Genomic DNA, 20,149 nt, shown 5'->3' with positions numbered 1-20,149 from the left:
GTGATGGTTTGGTGAGGAGTGAACTACTCAGGCACAATCCAGCTGCATTTTTGCGAACAAGGTGTTAAAACATCTGCCAAGGTGTACCAAGACACAGTGCTAACACATATAGTGCAACCACTGTCTGCTATCATGTTCCCTGGAGAAAGGTGGACTTTCCAGCAGGATTCCGCTCCAGGCCACAAAGCGAAAACAACCCAGGACTGGCTGGCACGGAACGTCCCCGACTCCATTTCTACCGCTGATTGGCCTTCTAGCAGCCCCGACCTTAACCCGTTGGACTACAAACTTTGGGCAGTCCTTCAGGCAAAGGTCTGCCATAAATGGCATCCATCTGTCGACAGTCTGAAACCCATGGACGTGGTGCGTAATGCCATTGACCAGTGGCCGGACAGACTTCGTGCCTGCATCAAGGACAAGGGGGAACATTTCGAAAAATGATTCGTGCGTCAGATATACAACATATCAACGTAAAAGATGACCAAAATAAATTGCCTTGATGTTAATACTCTGTGTTATTCACATTCAAACTTGGAACAGTATTTATGATATAATTAGCTAACTTGTATAAATAATTGTATTTTATTCTATGCTAGTTATAATGCAAGATGGTTATTATCCTGGACTTTCGGAGTTCAAAAATACAGGGCAGATTATAAAGAATGATAATTTTTGTGTATTTCATAATTTTTACAGTATGTGGATCAAAATTCCAGTATATTTTCAGTATTTCCAGTATCAAAATTAAATTCCAGCATTTCACGTATTTCCAGCATCAGTGACACCCTGGTAGTAAACTTCATAATAAAGAATCATACTTTTTAACGTTGTTCTTATGTTCATAGAAGACTTACATGTTCTCCCCTACATAAAAAAAAATGTTTAAACATTGTTCGTTTTTTCTCAATTTAAATTTTACCTGTAAATTTTATCAATATTGTGCTTGTACTGTCCGTGATTTTTAATAGTAAGTTATGCCCTTACACGCACGGAAGTGAAATTAGATTTAGTATTATTTCTTGACTACAATTTAATTGGTTCACTAGATGATTGTGTGGGAATCGTAATGTATTGTGAAACGATATTCAGCGAAACAAATACAACTTAACATTACATGATAATGATTAAGAACAGTTTAGACACATTTGACTGTAAATAGCTCACGCTTCAGCCCTTACGGCACCTAACCTTCCGTGCCACATGACTGCCTTCGCTTTCTTCTCTTCCTACATTTCCCGGTTAGTGACAAAATTAATTTCCTCGTAGCACATCTCAGTGAATGAAAGTGGATAACAGCAGTGAGGACAATTAGGCGTAGAAACCCCTGTGTTTATAGGCATTATGGCATATGGTTTCCTAGAGTAAATCTGCACTGAGGAATTCAATCTAAAGTATATATAATATATATATTTCTATTTTAAACTACTAAGTCGATTGTATTAAAAATACATGCTATGTATAAATGCATTGGCAACCCTACCTATTAAATATTCTAAAATCTTAACCTTTGTAGGATCATTTTTAAACATACATTCTTACGTGTTCAAGCAAAACAGAGAGACAATAACAAAGCAAGCACAGAGTTTTTCATAATGTAACATTTTGCAAATCGGAAAACAAAATATGAAATTTTACTCTATTTGATCCTAATATTAAACTGATATAGAGTAGGATAAACCAATGATGAAATACTTCGTATCAAGGTTGGCTGCTTTAAACCAAACGAGTAAACCAAACTGTTTTAAAAGGGTACGTGAATGTTATATGGCAAGCAGTTGGGATTAGAATTAGGAGTAACGATAATAAAGACGTTAGGTGCCTAGAAGAGCAATGTGGTGACTATTTCTCAAACAAGTTTCCAAATACAGGCTACGAGACCAGTTTCCAATGAATTAATTAGCTAAACCAATAACAGCAACAATGAGAAGGGAAAATAGAGGAAATTTGGCACGTCCTATTCTTTAACGATATCATGTCGGTACTTGTCTGCAAGGATGAACCTGAGAGTAAACCTGTCAGGAGTCGGGCCACCGGATTCGAACCCGGGACCTCTTCATTGAAGAGAAATCGCGATGATGCATGACTAAAACAGTTTGTTCTCCCAACTGGCTGTACTGGTATTGATAAATTCAAACTCTATTTTCAAGCTTCCATTGTGCCATTTATGTGAAAATAAAGACTAGAAATAAATAAACTTAAACTAGAAACAATCAAGAAGTATATATTACGTGAAATCGTACATATCTATTTTGAAAAGTAAATTGTTTTGCTATCTCTGTGAGTAGTCCAATATATATACTGTATATATAAAATCTTTGTAGGGTACGTAAATAATTGTCTACGCTTATTTTATGTTGGGGAAGTGAGTTTACTGCGGAATGCCATTGAGTATTCTAGTATATGTAAATTGCTATATTTGCCCTGAAATTAGTAATGTGCACCTATGTGGTGTTGATTGTCTGTTGACATGTAAAGAGAATATTTCGTTATTCAATCCTTTGTCCCCCTCGTAAGGCCGTTCTAAACTTTCCGAAATTTTTGACTTCTTCCTTCCTGCAGTATAATCACTTGTCAGCTCGGGACCGGAAACGATCCTGAGGTCACCTGATATTTTCCTCCCAATTTCCTTCTGAGGACCTTACATTTGGTTGGAGTGACTATTACTTATAATGCTGTTTCTCCGAGCATCATTTTTATATAATTTTCATGTCTATGAGGAATGTTCGTGTAGTGGTGCGTTCGAGATTGCCTACAAATTAGTAATCAGCTGTTACTGTATATTGCCGTTTCTTCTGGTATGTAACGAGTCAAGCAAATAATTTGAGTAGAACTTGAAAATGTTTTTGAAATCCCCCACATAAAAGTTTGATTTTTATTAACCTAGCTAGCCTATTTATTAACCTAGTTAAGAAAAAATTTAAAATAAAAAGAGAAAGGAGGAGGGGATAAAAGGATGCCCTTTTCTTGTAAATAAATTTATAATATATCATGATTGAGGTAGCCAGTAGTATTTGTTATTTCTATTCACTTGTTTTAAAGCTTCTAAATCAGTCGTCCTATAGTCAACTTCTTAATGAATAAATAAAAACCCATATTTTCTGTAAGTGAAAAATACTACCAACTGTTATAATAAATTGTTATTTAATTAGATAACCCGACGGTCACGTATTATTTCTATTGGATACACTTTATATTGTTTAGTCTTACATATACGTAAGGCTTTAAATAGTTTGATTTAGCATATTACACTCGATTTAACAACGAATGTGGAATCAAACACCACACGTAATACAAATACCATATTAGTATTTTTAATAATTTAGAGGTTACATCTCTTAAGACATCATGGCATCTGCCTTGCTTAACGTCGTGGCCTACTAGTAGCAAGGTGGGGGAGAACATTTTCTCTCTTCTTTTTTTTTCTTTTTTTTTTTTATCTTGACATATATGGGAATGAAATACAGTTAATATTTTCAGTTTGCAATGAAAGAACTGGAAAGAAATTTGTTTTAAAAATTCACCACTAATTACTCATCATACGTGTCAACAAATATTCAGTTTCTAATGTTTTAGGACTTTTTTGTTTTTTGAGTGGCTATTGAGAAGTACTTCTAAGTAGTTGCACACATTTGAAAAATATTACGTAGTTGCAAAAATTACATCCATTTCTTGGTGCTCTGTCCGCTAGTCTAGTGGCTAGCGCGTGTGCCTTTGATGAACGTGGCCACGGATTGAACTCTTGGTGGGAGAACACAAAAATTTAGTTTTACAGTCATTTACTTCAGTGCACCCAGCTATCCTATTTTTTTATATTTTGGAAATTTGTGTATATTTGTAATATATTTTAATCTTGTCCTTTATTTCCTATATTTTTCAGTCACTGAATTATCAAAAATACAGACCAAGTGCTAAATTGCTACATATTAGCAATATGCTAAATGTATCTTAGCATTTGCTTTTGCAGAGGGACTAGTCACTAATCCTCACTATTATTTTTTTAATTTGTTTTTTCCTATCCTCCCATGTCCATTCTTTTCTTTTTTTCCGTGCTCAGTCTTCCCCAATGAAGCTTAGTTGAGGAATTTTACCATGATCTAGTTTCTTATAACGCAAGCTGTTAGCATTTTCTTTCAGCAATGTGCAGCAGTATTGACTAGGCATGGAGGTGTTTTGGAATTCACCAACATATTCCAAAGCCTTCCAATATTGCTCTATATAATATGTAGGGTTCTCACACGCGTCTTGGAAAACCTGGAAGTAAAAGTGTGTCGTGGAAACGCCGTAGAAAAGTTATGGAAAGCAGAAAAATAGTGAAAATTCTGGAAATTATTTATGAACTGGAAATGTCCTGAAATTTATGTTGTATAACAGTTGTTAGAAGTGTATATATAATTTGCAGAGTTATGATGAATGAAATGCTGTTACATTATTTATTTAGGGAAATACGTTGATCAAATAATTCAATGTTTAATTAGATTCATTACAGAGAAATAAGCTATCAATCTTCTTTTTTCATTAGAAAAATACGAATTAATGAAAAATAATGTCAAAATAAAGTTCATCTGTAAATAAAAGAACTAGAAGGATAGTAGGAAGGTAGAGAAATAGTTAACATTTTTGTGTGTATTCAAAATTATGTATAAATAACGACATGTAAAAAGTTTAAATGCCAAGGTAATCCTATAAATAAGAGTTAACTATTTCTTTTTCTTCTGAGGTAGTGCGAATATATTGGAAATTCTAACAATATTGAAGCTGCATTTTTTACTATTTTCAATTCCTTGTTCAAATTCTATTGTTTGCACAAATATCATTTAAAAAAAACAAAATAAAAAGTAGCGTGAAAAGTGTAATTCAGAATGTATGGAGAGGTAGTATCCTTAAAAAAAATAATACTTCCAGGTGCATTACTAATTTGTATTTGTGCATTGTAGTCAAAATTGTTGGTATGCCGGAAAATCTGCAATGAATACTGGAAAAGTCTTGGAAGATTGGCGGTTGAAGGGTGGCCTTTTCTTACAATACATTTATATTTTTTTCTGTGCTTCAGAACGCAATATTTTATCGTAAAAACCAAACTGTCCTATATTTTTTCAATGTCCTGCTGGGAGGCCTGTTACTTTCATTAATCACCTGTCTCTTTTTACCTAAAGGACGTATACGTAGACGCAGGGGGGGATCCAGGGGGGCGATCGCTTTCCCCCAGAAAAAGAAAATTTCTTATTTTATATATATATATATAAATAAAACCGATCCCAAGGTTTGGAGCCCTTAAAAGTAGCAGTATGACAACTCACCGCCCCCCCCCCCCAAGAAGTCAGTCCTGGATCCGCCCCTGCGTAGACGTTAAACTTAATAATAATTTTTTGGTGTGCAGATAGAAGTTCGAACAATATGGACTGTAAGCCACCTATGACTGTATAATCCACCACAATCAACGATATCTTAGTATCTTGCTATGAATGTCCTAGAGTTTGAAATCGTAGAACTGCTGAAACGCAATTTTCACAGCTTCCACATCCTCAAAGATTTTTCGAGCGAAACAAGTAATGTTATGTAGGGGAAACAGCAGATGGTGTAAAACTTCGTAACCAAAATACATTCATTCCTGGCGTGTGAGAACACTAACATGTAGCCGGGCGTTGTCATGGTAACGTATACTTCTTTGGCAGCAATTGACGAGGCCTAGCCGCTTTAATATTCCACCACACACTTAGCAGCACATTTTTGGGGTCAAGTTTCGGTTTGGACGTCGATGACGACAATTCATAAAAGCAACACATGGTTCTGTGACGCTTTACGTTTCGTAGATAACCCATTTTTTATTGCCCGGAATAGTATGTGGCAGGAACTTGTCATTTTTGTACAAGGAAAGCACGGAAACAGGTCACGACTCGCCCCTCTCGTTGCTTTACTCAGCTGATGTAAATTCTCCAACGATCGAACTTTGTGGTCAAATCCAGCGATTTAAGCCGTCTTTTGATCATTGTTCAGTGTACCTGGAAGGCGTGCGCTAATTCCGCTATGGTTGGCTTCGCGGTGTTTCTAATAGTTTGGCCAAGATCATCATCAGAAAACAATACTGGATGTACAGACCGTGGTTACAGACCAGTTTCGAAACCACCGACATGTATTATCGTCAACTGCATATGGCCCATACACATACCGAATGTTGCTGCAGCCAAAGTACAGGTATCGAATTCAATTGGCCTTTATCGACCTTGAAAAGTAAACAAATGTCTGTGTTTCTTATCGTAGCGCATTTTACCCAAACACTAGTCTCGTCCATACGCACTTCTAAGGTTACTCCAGTTACATGGGTACCGACTCATGTACTAGAAGTACCATTTGTAATGTCAGTATTCCGTTAAACGGAAACCGTTTCATGTGCTCAATAGTATAAAGCAATTATACAGAATTATAAATTATACATGCAAATTGGCAAAGATTACAGTTATGATTAAAAATTAGATTATCATTTATAGCAAGTATTATCCTTGGGCTGGTCAACTGTAGTGGGCAAACATCGTGTCAGCAGTTCATGACTTACGCGACATAATAAACGCATTTTTTTCTAAATATAACAAACGATAACTTGCATCAAAAGTCGAAGACAGTTTATATGTTCTCTATTATTGGAGGAAATATAGAGAAAACTTTTTTTTTTCCCTCATTATTGAAGAAGTCAGTATCACGAAGGAATATTTTGTTTTCTAAATTGAATTTCTTAGCTGCTGAGAAAAATTCAACTGTGAATGAAGGGTTATTTTCTTACTATTTTGTTGAACATATTTTTCTCTTTTTCAGAAGAGGCCCGAATATGAAGCTGGAGAAGCTACGACAAGAATCTGCTGTGCCTCCTCCACGATTAGAAGTAGATGATTTAACAGAAAAAGCATCTCACATTCACTCTGGCTTTTTGTTTTATGATGCACAGGGATTAAAGTTACTTCAACAACTATGTTTGTGCCTAAGCAGTACAAAGAACTCACATATTTATTCAGGATGGAAAGATTTCTCGGCTCTAATTGGTATTAGCCCAGTTCTTACAGAGGTATGTTGCAGTATAAAAAAATAACTCTTTTTTATTTTGGTTTTCTATTCTTGGTACTGCTCTAAATGTTAGTTTGGGAAACTGTTTCCTTTGTGGAAACTACTTAAAAACGATGGTTCACTTGGTTAGATAATCGTGAGTAAAGAACGAATAATTTTCTTTTGAGACTTATGTTCGTGATACTCCAAATGTAACTCAACGTTAATTAGTCTTATTCATGGTACGAGTTGTTTGGAAGGTATATTATTTACATACATACATACATACATACACACAATTTTATATATATATATATATATATATATATATATATATACATGGTGATCAGAAAAATGGAAACACCTGAACGAAATTGCAACTTACCAAATTAATATGGTGTCGGGCCACCTTTCGCCTTCAGAACAGCCTTGATGCGACGCGGGATGTCGGCATAGAGGTCGTGAATGGTAGCAAGTGGAATTTTACACCATTCCTCGTGCAGGGAATCGGCCAGTTCTGTGAGAGGATGGAGGTGGAAATTGTCGCCGGAGTCGTTTCCAAGACTGACCACAGATGTTCAATTATGTTGAGATCTGGGGATTGGGCGGGCCAGGGGAGGTGTTGAACTTCATCCCGATGTTCCTCAAACCACGCTGCAACAACGCCAGCTGTGTGAATGGGTGCATTATCATCTTGGACGATGGCGTCATTGTCCGGGAACAACATCCGGACCATAGGATGCAAGTGGTCTCCTAAAATTGCGACATAATCGTTGGCAGTGATTCGTCTGCTAAGTGTGACCACAGGACCCAATGAAAACCATGATATGGCGGCTCACAGCATCACCGAGCCGCCGCCATGTTTCACAGTTGGGCGGAGACACTGCAGATCATAAGCTTCTTTGGGCGTTCTCCACACATAAACACGGCCTGTGGTTGGGAATAGGGTGAAGGATGACTCATCCGACCATATCACACGTTTCCAGTTCTCAACGATCCAAGTTGCATGGTCGCGGCACAATTTGCGGCGTGCAAAAGCGTTATGGTCTCTGATGAGCGGTTTGGCCCGTGCAACACGACCCCGTAAGTTCATGTCATGTAATTCGCGGCGGACTGTGATTGTCGAAACAGGGTGGGGAAGGTGCTGGTTGAGTTCCTCCGTCACTTGCTCCGCAGTGGCACGACGGTTCTGTGTGACAATGTGCTTTAATACCTGGCGTGACCTGTCACTCATGATTATCTTCCGCCCACTGTTCCGCTTCACCGATGTGGTTTTCCCGTGTGTTGTGTAGGCCGTCATCACTTTCGACACTGTCCCAAGCGACACACCTAACACAGTAGCCACTGCCGTCACACTCACTCCACATAACCGCGCACCAACAATTTGCCCTCTTTGAAAATCTGAGAGGTCTCCCATTTTACACTACCTCCGTCTGCTGCAGCCACTGTACACAGCTGTTTCACTGCGCCTGACGTAGTATGGAGACCGACCTAACACACCACCACCAGCGGTCCAGCGCTGCGGGCGCCACGACACTATTGCCAACCCATACATCTTTTCTGATCACCATCTGTGTATATATATATATATATATATATATATATATATATATATATATATATTGGTAAATCTGTTTAGGAGTTAACGTTCACATAAAACAATATATTGTTACATTGTTCTAAATCATTTAATTGCGTAATTTTCATTTAAAAGAGTACTCTATTTATGATTTTGATGACATTTTTATTTAAGCTTGTTTTGTCGGTGTCGTGTACCAACCAATAAGTTTAATTATAAGTAAAGCTAATTGATTTCAATACGTAAGCATTTAAAATATAAAATTGTGAACAAAAAGTCAAAATTCGGAAAGAAAAGTTATATTTCTGTTTTAGGCAAAAATTTTCTTAACGATCAAAATTTCCCTATACGAATATACGAGGGATGATAAGAAGAAAATGTTACGAAGCACACAACTTTTACGGTATTTACTTAACGAAAATATAGATTAATAACATTTGTCGTATTGTAAGTTTGATGACTTCGGATTCTGACTATAATTACCCGAGAAGCAGACATTTAAAAAGATGACTCGTCTCGAACATTGTTAAGAATGGAAGTGAGGTCAGTGGTGCAGTTACTGTGTGCCTAAATACTACACGTGCTGACATTCATAGGCAGATTGTGGAGGTGTATAGGGAGGCCTCAATTTCAAGGCAGCATGTAGCAAAATGATGTGCCTTCAAAGAAAGACGAACCAGCAGTGTTCATGACAATCCAGGACACAGCAGTAGACCCAATATCTCAATCACTCACATGAACCGTGCCCGTGTGAATGAATGTATTCTTGTGGACAAAAGAACATTACGCTCAATATCTGCTAAAGGAGAACATGGCTGGCTACCATAACTGACGTGTAATATCGAAACCACTGCTTCACGGTAGCTGCGAGAACTAGGCGCGGATTTCTGCGCAACCGGTATGGAAAACCTCATGTAGCAGTGTTTGAATAAAAAAAAAAATGATTACATCGAGGACTAGTCTTAAGTGCCCTCTATCATCATATGTGTTAATCTTTCAACTGTTTCACACATATGCTATAACACGTTTTGTGAGTTGTTTTTATTATTATCCCTTGTACAGTCCGCAGCAAAAAACCTGCAACATGAGCATGGAAGTTTATTGTGAAACTAGGCCTAACAGCGCAGGAAATCAACATACGTCTGAGAGGCACGAATCACGCCAGGAGAAACCTCGGCGTCCTCCCCTGCACATTTATTTTGGGACAAAAGATTTCCTCGTTTCACACATATGCTTACATGCTCATACATGCTCATGTTGCAGGTTTTTTGCTCCGGACTGTACATCCGCCAGATTTTAAATGATCAATAAAATGAATATCTCAGGACTCATGTTAAGATTATAAGCAATCTGACTACAATGAGCTTTGTGACATACAATTTAAAAATATTAAAAGGCTGAAAAAGTTTTCGAGAACATTTTCTTGGAGTCTTAAGTCCTTAATTACTGGAAATGTAATTTTCTCGTGCGTTGAGAAGGTTAAAACGTAAGTCATAAAACTGTGCTCTTGTCTCCTTGCCTATTGATTGAACTTGCTTATGTGAACAACCAGTAGTAATTAAAGGTTGTCAGCCCAGTGGGTTTGGTTGCCTAAAATTGGGTTTTACTGAATTATGGACGTATATTTAGTTATTCCTATTTAAAATACCATTAGGGCATGTATTATTGTACATATAAAACTATGGGATTCCCTTTTGGGGCCAGGGTGAGTCACCTCTGGCGCGGGTTTCTGTTTCGATCCCAGCTCCGCCAAATAGGCTTTGCGGTGGACTAAGACCTGTGCAGGGTTTTCTCGGGTTCTCCCATTTCCTCCCACTTGCGTCATGCACCATTATCATCCATTTCAGCATAGCCTCTCCCAGCCTTGGTGCATAATACCGAGACATTGAACTTAAAAAAAAAATCGCACAAGGGAATTTATGAAAATCCACGTTTCATGGGACACACTTTTCACCACTGACACGTATTTCGATTTCTAGAAAGAAGAAAGTACACACTTTTGCAGAGTAACAAAGAAATGGATAATTCTATATAATACAAAATAGGAATTTTTCTCATTTCCAATTTGCTTTCATACAATAGATTTTACGACTAAAAGGACCTTTGTAACATGCCATAATTGTAGAATACGCCATATACTCTCCCAGATACATAAGAAGAATTAGAAAGTTTCACGATCTGATTACCGTTCGTGTGGAGAAGTTAGGAAGTGTTCCCGATTTGTAATGAATTAAAACATGGAGAAATAATTTTATTATTTATTTATACTAATACGTAAGCATGTACTACAAAAACAAAGGGAATGTAGTCACATTATGTTTTATTCCAGACAAGCTAAAATTCCTTTTTCTTACATGGGGAAAATTAGGTTCATGGAAAATATTTGAGCCTCCTTTTTCCCTTAAGATGGTATATCAATGAAAGTCTAATAATAAAATCTCCATAATATATTCTATTTTGAACCTTCTCCCTTAGGATGCGCCCTTTAAGCACAGCTACATGATACAATTTCAGCATGAAGGAGGTACTTAAAATGTTTAAAAATTCATTTCAAACTGTTCAACCATTTCCCCATGACGCAATCACAAACAGGCATCATCGATTTACATGTGAAGAAAGAAATAGAAAACGCCCTCCTTAATAAAAGGAAATTTTTAAAATGAGGAGTGACATGTCTCCTCAATACAGAGTTTCATCTTCCAAACTTGACGTGCTGATAAGATATTGTAATTTTGACTTAAATTTTAACCTCCCTATACTTCCATTAGGATGAGCTCTTTGATCAAACTAACATCATATAAACAGCTCAAAGTAGGTACCTAACTATGTTCCAGAATTCATTCCAAACTGTTCAGCCGTTTTTCCGTGAATCGATCAGAAACAAAAGACAACATCGCTTTTCAAATTATTGAAAATGTCCCTCCCATAAAACGAGAATTCTTAAAAACGATGAAACATGGGTCCACTTATTTTTAACTAGGAGTTTATATACGAAGATTCATCTTCCTAATTTGCAGGATTCTGAGATACTAAATTTTTCGAATAGATTTTGTAGCGAAGTTGGAGGTGGACATCATCGTGTCCGTGGGTTTTCCCGGGTACTCCGTTTTCTCGCACATTATCATTCCACCAATTCCTCCATCATTTACTTGCCTTAATCATCCGTCTCCTTTAGTTGAAACTGAAATATTTTAACCTTCCGCTCCCTCCGTAAAATACACATTTTAATTAAAGTAACATAATTAAAAACCCAGTTCGAGTGAACTACATCCAAAAAATCATTCCAAACGGTTTAGCCGTTTTCCCGTAATGCGATCATAAACAAGATTTTTTTCATTTTTATATAATACATAATATAATCCTTTCTTCCTTCCCTTTCCTCGGATAGTATGATCGCCGAGGGACGTCATCCCCCATACGTAACGAGCTGACATGGCCATAAACGCCAAAAGCCCAAAAATCTAATTCGTGATCCTAACCTAATTATGCCTGCAAGACAACTGTTATCGAAGATTACAAGTGCCTGAGGGTGTGTACCGGAGATTGGTGCCAGTGTTCCGTGTGCTCGCGACCAGCAACATGTCTTTTACCGTGCTTCCACTGACTCCAACGCACAAAAGGGACCGTTTACAGTGGTACCGAGAACTTTAGTAGTGGAATCGCAATGGATGGAGCCGCGTACTATTCACGGATGAATGCCGATAAATTTCCAGAGCAGTTTCCATCACAGATTTGAACGGACGCTATAAGTAAAAAAGTTTGTAAACAGAACGCTGAAGCCTAGCTGTTGCGCACCTAATCCTACATTTCCCCACTCCCTTCTCCGCGACGATGATGTTTTGCAGTGTTGCAATCTGCAAGGAGAGGAATGGTCTGAGGATTTTCTACATTTGAAAAAATGAAATCTTTGAGTTTTACGTCCCACGGTTATGCCAGTTAGGCTAAAGGAGACGGTGATAATGAATAATGAATGAAATGGTGGAATGAAGAAAGTGGGAGGAAACGGGAGAACCAAGAGAAAACCCACGCACACAGTGTTTGTCCACCACAAAGTTCACTTGGCGGGGGCTGGGATCGAACCCGGGACCCTAAGCACCAGAGGTGAACGCTCTACCACTGAGCCACTGCGGCCCCCTCTACGATATTTGAGTGTAAATGCTGTATATTGACTGTGCCAGTTCGTACCAATGAAAAAATAATAACAAAAAGAGAAATTTTCCTTTCAGAAGGCGTGAAGGGATCGCCCCGTCGGAAAGCGTCACTGCTTACAGTGTATCCATGAGGTAGTCTGCACGGGCCCGGCCCGTGAATTAATAATATGAGGCCCGACCCGAGTAAGAAATATGTTTTAGCATTTAGGCCCGACCCTATGTGATAATCAAATGAGCCCGAATTACAAAAACTTAACAATTAAGGCAAAATTGTATTTTTTATTTGCAACAATTAGATGTTTAATTTTGCAGTTTAAAAGCTTTCATGATTCAGAGACAACAAGGAAATAAAGGTTATCCTTTACATTTAGTTAACTATGAATTATCTTTAAACAAAAGTCATTATATAAATTCTCATATAATATAAACTGACATTGTCTTGAAGAAAAAACCAAGACACGTTGTTCCCAATGCTCTTGTTCCTTTAATTCAGTGTAAGAAGCAGTATTTTCACTCAGACAAGCTAAGCATATTTATTTCTGTTACTTTTAGTTTTTTTCTGTATTACACAGCTTTTCTCTCAATTGCACAGTGATTTTAAGTGTGGGCATCTTAAGTTACAAATTTAGGTGTGCGTTAAAAGTTCTCCAGAAAATATCGTTGTATTATGCTCGAAAAGGTCCCGAGAAATATGATTGTTTATTTAAAAATTTACGGCCCGGACCCGGCCCTAGGCCCGAGCTCGTGCAGACCTCTACCATGAGGTTGCTTACCTACTAAAAAAGTAAGATTCGGACTTTAAACATTTTAGCAGGTGATATTTGTTGTAACAGAAGTTTGCTGAGTTAGTATCACTGGAACTTTCAAAGCCAGACAAGTGGATGGAAGAGTAGTGGGGAGGATGGCGGAATACGAAGTGCTCCACAGCGATCTGCGCATCTTGGTTTGAAACTTGTCGAGTTATATCAAAGAGCCCGCTTTCGTTCCATGACCATTATGGATCGATAGGGTACTGGTGTGGGAAGACATGGTGATGGTCGTACAGACCTGAACATCTCCAATGCAGGGTCCAGCACTGCCCAGTGATGAGGTTCTGCATGCCTATGTGTGAGTCAAGGGCGCAGTCAGTCCAGAGCTTTTGCTTATGGATGAAAATTTCCATCGCACCAACGTGAAGGATGACTACCCAGCGTCGGAGGACATCCAATGCGTCAAGTTGCCAGCGCAATCTTCTGACTTAAACCCGATTGAAAAGGCTCGGGACGCATTAGAGAGATATATTGGGAGTCCGACAGCCCTCCCAAATATCTGGGATACTCTGCACTTCTCTTCTGAGCAATGAAATCAGCTGGTCCAAGAGTTCTTCAACAACCTAATCTTCAGTAAGGATTGTTGGTGCCAGACATGTGTGGCTATTTGGAGCGACCATACCCCATATTAACAAATTTGCGGTGCCGGCAATGCGTCTCGCAGTGTTTTTGTGGTACGAGTTCTGGTTCATATTTTGCGTTTGCAATGTGAGACACACTGCTACAATGATTCTTGCAAATATGGCCTTACCATGTGGAGTATGTGGTTGTATCATCTTCGTGCCCTATGTTCTCGAACAGTTATTATGTTTAAGTTTTGGACACCAGTGTATATACGAGAACCAGTCAAACAAAATTACAAACCGCATTTAGTTTTGTACATAACCCTCTGCTAGAATTATACATTTATCCCTGTGTTTAGCTAATGCCTGGAAGGTTTAGGCAGTATGTCTGAAGGACAGACTGCTTCATATTGTCTTCACTGTGGCCTGTAGGAATGTTGATCTTCGAAGAATTCTTTTGGGGGTCTAAACAAAAATCACTTGGCGGTCCTTCAATTCAGTGTCGACCTCAATAGGATTTTCACTCCCACTCAAACTGAATAATCGGGACCGCGGTGGCTCAGTGGTAGAGCGTTCACCTCTGGTGCATGGGGTCCCGAGTTCGATCCCAGTTCCCGTTAAGTGAACTTTATGGTGGACAAACCGTGTGCGTGGGTTTCCTCCCACTTTCTTCATTCCACCATTTCATTCATTTCTCATCATCACCGTCTCCTTGAGCTTAGCCGGCATCACCGTGGGACGAAAACAAAGATTTCATTTCATTTTCGAACTGAATAATCGAATTCACGGTCAAAAAGTTTATAAAATTAACCTTTATTGACCACACATCAACAATAAAAACCGCCAATGTATAGGCAGGACCAGAGGCGCAACGCGGCGGTTAGTACGTTGCAGTGGAATAATTAAACTTGCTCTTATTTCGTCCCTACGATGTCAACTGCATTATAAAAATATGGGAAACACTCAAAACAAAAATAGAATTGCAGATGATTGTTTTCTCTTTTTCTATAAATTTGAAATTTTTCTACATTTTTAAGGTTTGATAAAATTCATGGCTTATTCCAGGTTTTTCATGGTATACGAAATTCACGGTTGGGTGAGCATCTGTTGCTCTTCTGTGCAGGTCCAAAGCGGGAAGCTGTTTTGCAATGCAGAATGCATTCACTTTCCGGGACAGCAACTGATTATGAATTATTGTGTTTACTGTTTCTAAGGAAATATTACACTCCTTTGTAGCTTTACGACAGGTTATAAGACGATTGTCAATGATAGGCTGTTCAATGCGCTGAATGATCCCAGACTGCTGTGGGTTGGAATTCACCAGACCACCAAGATCGTCAATGAGACGTTCGACCATCTTTGAAACTCTTACACCATTCAAATCTCTTATTGCGGTTGCGTGTCTTATCACTGTACCTTGACTGAAGTCTAAAATAAATTTCAGCTAGTTTAACGTTCTCCTAGCCAAAACTTTATCACCACACGCTGTTCCATGTATGAGCAGTAAATAAGAACAATAAAACGAAAATACAACTTTCTTGTTCATTTAGCAACATTTTGTTTTACTCATTCTAATTTTCGTATTTATAATTATTTTCCTATGAAGTTTACCACAAATATACATTTTCCGATTATACACATAGTATCAGTATTATAAGTACCCTGCAAAATTATTATCAAATTATATTCTTACAAGTAGACAGTTATAGATATGTGACAATCATTTTGGACATACTGTTGTACGCCATTTGAATAACGGTCCCCGGACTAGCGCGCGAAGTGAGAACCACATACCAGTAATCTTAATTCATACCCTACATCCACCTTAAAAATCTGCTCTATGTTTCTTAACGCTGACATCTGTCAGTGAAAATTCGATGTTTAACATGTTTTCTTATACTACAGAACACTAAAGTAACTAACTACGTTGTGAGTTTATTAACAAGACTGATCTTCAAGCTGTTTGCATTATAGTACAACTGGTGGTGATGTTTGCCATACATAATTGTAATATTTGACTTTACTTTTACCGACTAAAATCATGGTAAATAAATTTATATATTACGCACGAGCTTGGGACTTTTTATCAACAACCATAACCTTGATAGTAATCTATAATTAATATTGTAACTGTTCTGGAATAAGGAACACTATTATTATTGTTTTCCTTAATAATTAGAGCAAATTGTCACAGTGATGATTATTGCATCCTGTGTGTTCCGAGTGTGTTTTCAATTAAGTTTCCCAAATGACAGTCCAACCAAGGCACTTTATTTCTGGAGAAAAGAAAGGGTACTTCAAATTGCTTATATTAATTACATATAAAAGTTGGGCCATATCAACTAGAATAAAAGCAGCAAAAAATAATTTTTCATTGATTATTAGTATTCTTTCTAACTATTTCTTAAGAGTAAAAAGTTGTATTAATGTTTCGTGTTTTTTGTTTTCAGTGCATTGAGAACAGCTTCAACGTTGAAGATCCGACATACTATACGCTTTTAGCGTACTGTCAGTCAAGTGATGCTACAATGGACAAAATAATTCGAGCACTGAAAACGATGGGCAGAGAAGATATTCTAAATCGAACTATGGCACTTACGACAGGTAAATTAATCGCATAGTTTTTCATGTATATTTTCACTAAGAATTTGTATTTTAATGTTGAAGAAATATACAAGTAGTGCGTTTGGCTCAATCAGAAGCTATATTAGACAAGTTTGGTAACTTATCAAACTTGAGATAATCTTTCGTGCCACTATTTGCTTTAACATGTAGTTTCTCATAATTGCAAAATAACTTTAATACGATTAAACCACTCGATCTCGACTTACGTTAACTGAACTTATTCTAATTGAAGCTGTATAGTTACAAGATGACCTTTCTAATACAACAGAACTGGAACAAAGAACTAGATAAATGCACGAACAAGATTAATTCTACTGAAGAAAATCTTTATGCATTTGTAATGTTAAGACTAATATTACATGACGGGGACATATTGTCTCGGTCCCCCATTAAGCACCCAGTAATCAGTCGGTCTATAAGACAAATGGAATATGGTTAGTTATTTGATTTTAATTATTATTCTTATTAAGGTAATCAAACGCGAAATGATTATTTTTTAAAGAGTTTTCTGTTAATGTAGGTAAAATCTTGTAAAATTGGAGACAGGGAATAAATACTGTATATGGTGAGGGTTTATTCTTCATTCCCAGGTTTACATAAAGACTTATTATTTTCAGAAATGGTAGATACTTTAATCAATAACGAGGCGTCGGAACAAAATGGTAATCTTGATGAAGAAAGTGGATATTTCTCATCTGGTGGTAAGTATTATATCACATATATAGTACTGCTGTTATTCATGGATTACTTCAAGCTCGCAGTTCTTACAAGTACGCGTAAAAGTTTGTTCACGTTCCTCAAAATACCGAAATAAATATTTGGTGTTTTAAAAAATGCAGTATAAGATTAAATAACGTGCTGTTGAATAATTTCAAATTGTGTTCTTGATTTCCCCCAATTGTAGGTGCAGTAATCAGTTGATTGCGCCTATCAAGGACAAAGAGTTATAAAGCAAGTTTTACAATTATTAATGTTTATTGTATTGTCCTGCATGTCTTCTGCTAGTTCACAAGTTATAAATGAGGCTATATATACATATATATTAACCAAGTTCGATTATTTTACCTACTTGATACTCTTTCAGTTATCTTACACTTGCTAGCTTTAGGCTCTGGTTAAAAGAGCATAAAAATAGTAGAAAAATAAAACTATCAAGGAAGTAAAAAGGAACGGGCTCACCAAGGTTGAAAACACCATGTCGACTGCCACATCTAGTCATATATCAGATTTACTTGTTTGCACTTGACGTATGACCGACAGCAATCAACAAGGTCTTTGCGCGTGCTCTACTACGATAAGCCCGTTCTTTTTTATTTCCTTTTTTTTATTGTATGTTCTGCTGTTTTTACCCTAAGAATTTCAGGGAAAATGATTGTTAAAATTCCTGAGCGTGCTAATATATTGTCTAAAGATGCTCAATTAGTCTATAAATTTCTACTATATATTCTAATTTTTGCCTCATATTTTAATTCATTCATCTAAATGTAAAATAATTATTCTAATCGGTGTTGAAATTCGTCGGTTTTGTTTATCTTTGTAGTACATAAATTTCACATATAACCAGTGAAAATTTAGCATAAAATTATTGTCTGTCTTACCATATTTAAAATAATAAATAGAATAAATTTTTATTTTCAGAGTTACCGAGAGGCATATTGCGCCCACCTATTATCCCTAAAGCACCGTTTGTTTTCCGAGGTGACACACCGGTCATACTTTCTACGTCAGTTCCAAGAACATCTATCAGAAGAGAATCCGAAGGATTTCAGGAGAGTTCTCCAGTAACTTCCGTGACGCCTTCAAACCGCCCAATTAAGTATGGAAAGAAAGTGCTCCTGACTTTTGCAAGTGATGGATGTGATTCAGCAAAAAATGTCGCACGAATACTCCGAAAAGAACGAGGATCTTTGCCTCGAATTGGTGTAGTTCTGTTGTTTGAGCACACAGATTTAGTACTTCGAGATCCCGCAACTTTCATCACAGCATCTTTGAATCAGGTGAGCACTGAGTTTTATACACAGACGTATAATTTTTTTCTCATAGTCGTACAACGTAATCTTTGTAATAAATTTCCTTCGTCGTCTACTGTGTTAGAGTACGTTTGATAAGAGTAGTTTCTTGTCTCTTTCTACTGTACAAACCAGATATACTGGAAGTAAGCGACATATAAACCAAAATATCAGAGTAACTTAATTCACCATTGCTGTAAGTGCCGGCACCTTCTCTACCCATTTTATATTGTATAACAGTGCAAATGCCTGCATTGAACATGCAGCTAATGAAATGGTCAGAGGACATGTTAAAAGTTGGGGAGCTGTAATAACATGTATTCATGGTGAGTACGGGCACTTTTAAAAGCGTTTTTTGCTGTAATCTTTTGGTATACGACATAATGCGGTTTAAAGTACGTTGTATATCAATGTTGATGGTATCAGAAAACGATTTCACAATATTTCATACTGCATTAAGAAGTGCACGGTCACATATATCAGAATATAAAATTACGGAAGTTGTACAATAAACTCTTACGTGTGAAGTTTAAAAGGTTCTTATTTAAAATGTAATTTCTATCCAGAATTCAAACATGTTACTTTGTGGGCATCAAATACGTATCGTTGAATACAAATCGTATTTCGTCCAAACGCGGATATTATAATTGTAGAATTTCCGAAACTATTAATTTATTGGAAATCTATGCAATACTTTCTGAGAAATTGTATTTTGAATATTTTAAGAGTGGCAATTAAATACGTAAGGGAGAAACTAAGTCCCTACACATAAGGGCATTCAAAATTGCTAAACACTAGTCATCCCTTAAAACATCTTTTCATTTTGAGTTTTTAAGAAATGTTCTATATGATCAACAGTTTTGTAGGTCTCTTTCAAAATGTTAAAGATACCCCTCTATTAGTAATTAAATTACTGCAGTTATTGAATTATTAGTACTACTACTAATTATTTTATTTAAAAAAAAACACGACCAGAGCCATATTTATGCATAGACCGCCATGGCCCGGGGCAGCGTTTTAATTCATTATTTATTTATTCAAATTTTCTCATTCCAGTTCTGAAAAGTACAGAAACTTGGCGGTAAAAGTATTAAATACGGCCGTTGTCACAGGAGATATAGCTTCACACAGTACTGCCACAAGAGAGCAGTCTGGCAAAGCAGACGATCACTGTGTCTGTAACATTTTGAGGGAGACAAAATAGTGAACTGATTACATATAGCAAATTATTATTGCTTAATCTCCCTCCGTGAAATATAGAATTCAGTTCATTTTATTCAATATATAATTTAAAGAAAAGGACAAGAAAATATAGGTTTTTCCAAGCACAATTTTCTCCTTGGGTCTAAAGCTCTAATTTGTATCCCCACTTGGGTTGTGT

At 37.0% G+C, this 20,149-nt stretch overlaps 2 protein-coding genes across 5 annotated transcripts in view; one reads left to right on the top strand and one right to left on the bottom strand.

Annotated features, from left to right (window-relative positions):
* The window catches only part of LOC145691148 (uncharacterized), a 202,866-nt gene that overhangs the window by 139,449 nt on the left and 43,268 nt on the right, over positions 1-20,149 (bottom strand). The gene's annotated exons all lie outside the window — the stretch shown is intronic.
* LOC145691174 (uncharacterized) overlaps positions 1-20,149 on the top strand; it is a 31,248-nt gene that overhangs the window by 8,412 nt on the left and 2,687 nt on the right. For 2 of the 3 annotated variants that reach the window (XM_081766879.1, XM_081766880.1), the window contains exons 2-5: positions 6,808-7,054; positions 16,585-16,738; positions 17,377-17,460; positions 18,398-18,756. In XM_081766879.1, coding sequence (XP_081623005.1) covers positions 6,808-7,054; positions 16,585-16,738; positions 17,377-17,460; positions 18,398-18,756 — 844 coding nt within the window. The remainder of the gene's footprint in view (positions 1-6,807; positions 7,055-16,584; positions 16,739-17,376; positions 17,461-18,397; positions 18,757-20,149) is intronic. The other variant, XM_081766882.1, reaches the window with a different exon arrangement.

Source organism: Thermobia domestica, chromosome 1 (assembly GCF_964235325.1).
Source record: "Thermobia domestica chromosome 1, izTheDome1.hap1.1, whole genome shotgun sequence".
NCBI lineage: Eukaryota > Metazoa > Arthropoda > Insecta > Zygentoma > Lepismatidae > Thermobia > Thermobia domestica.
Note: the sequence above shows the minus strand (reverse complement) of the source record. Positions and strands in the feature narration are given on the sequence as shown.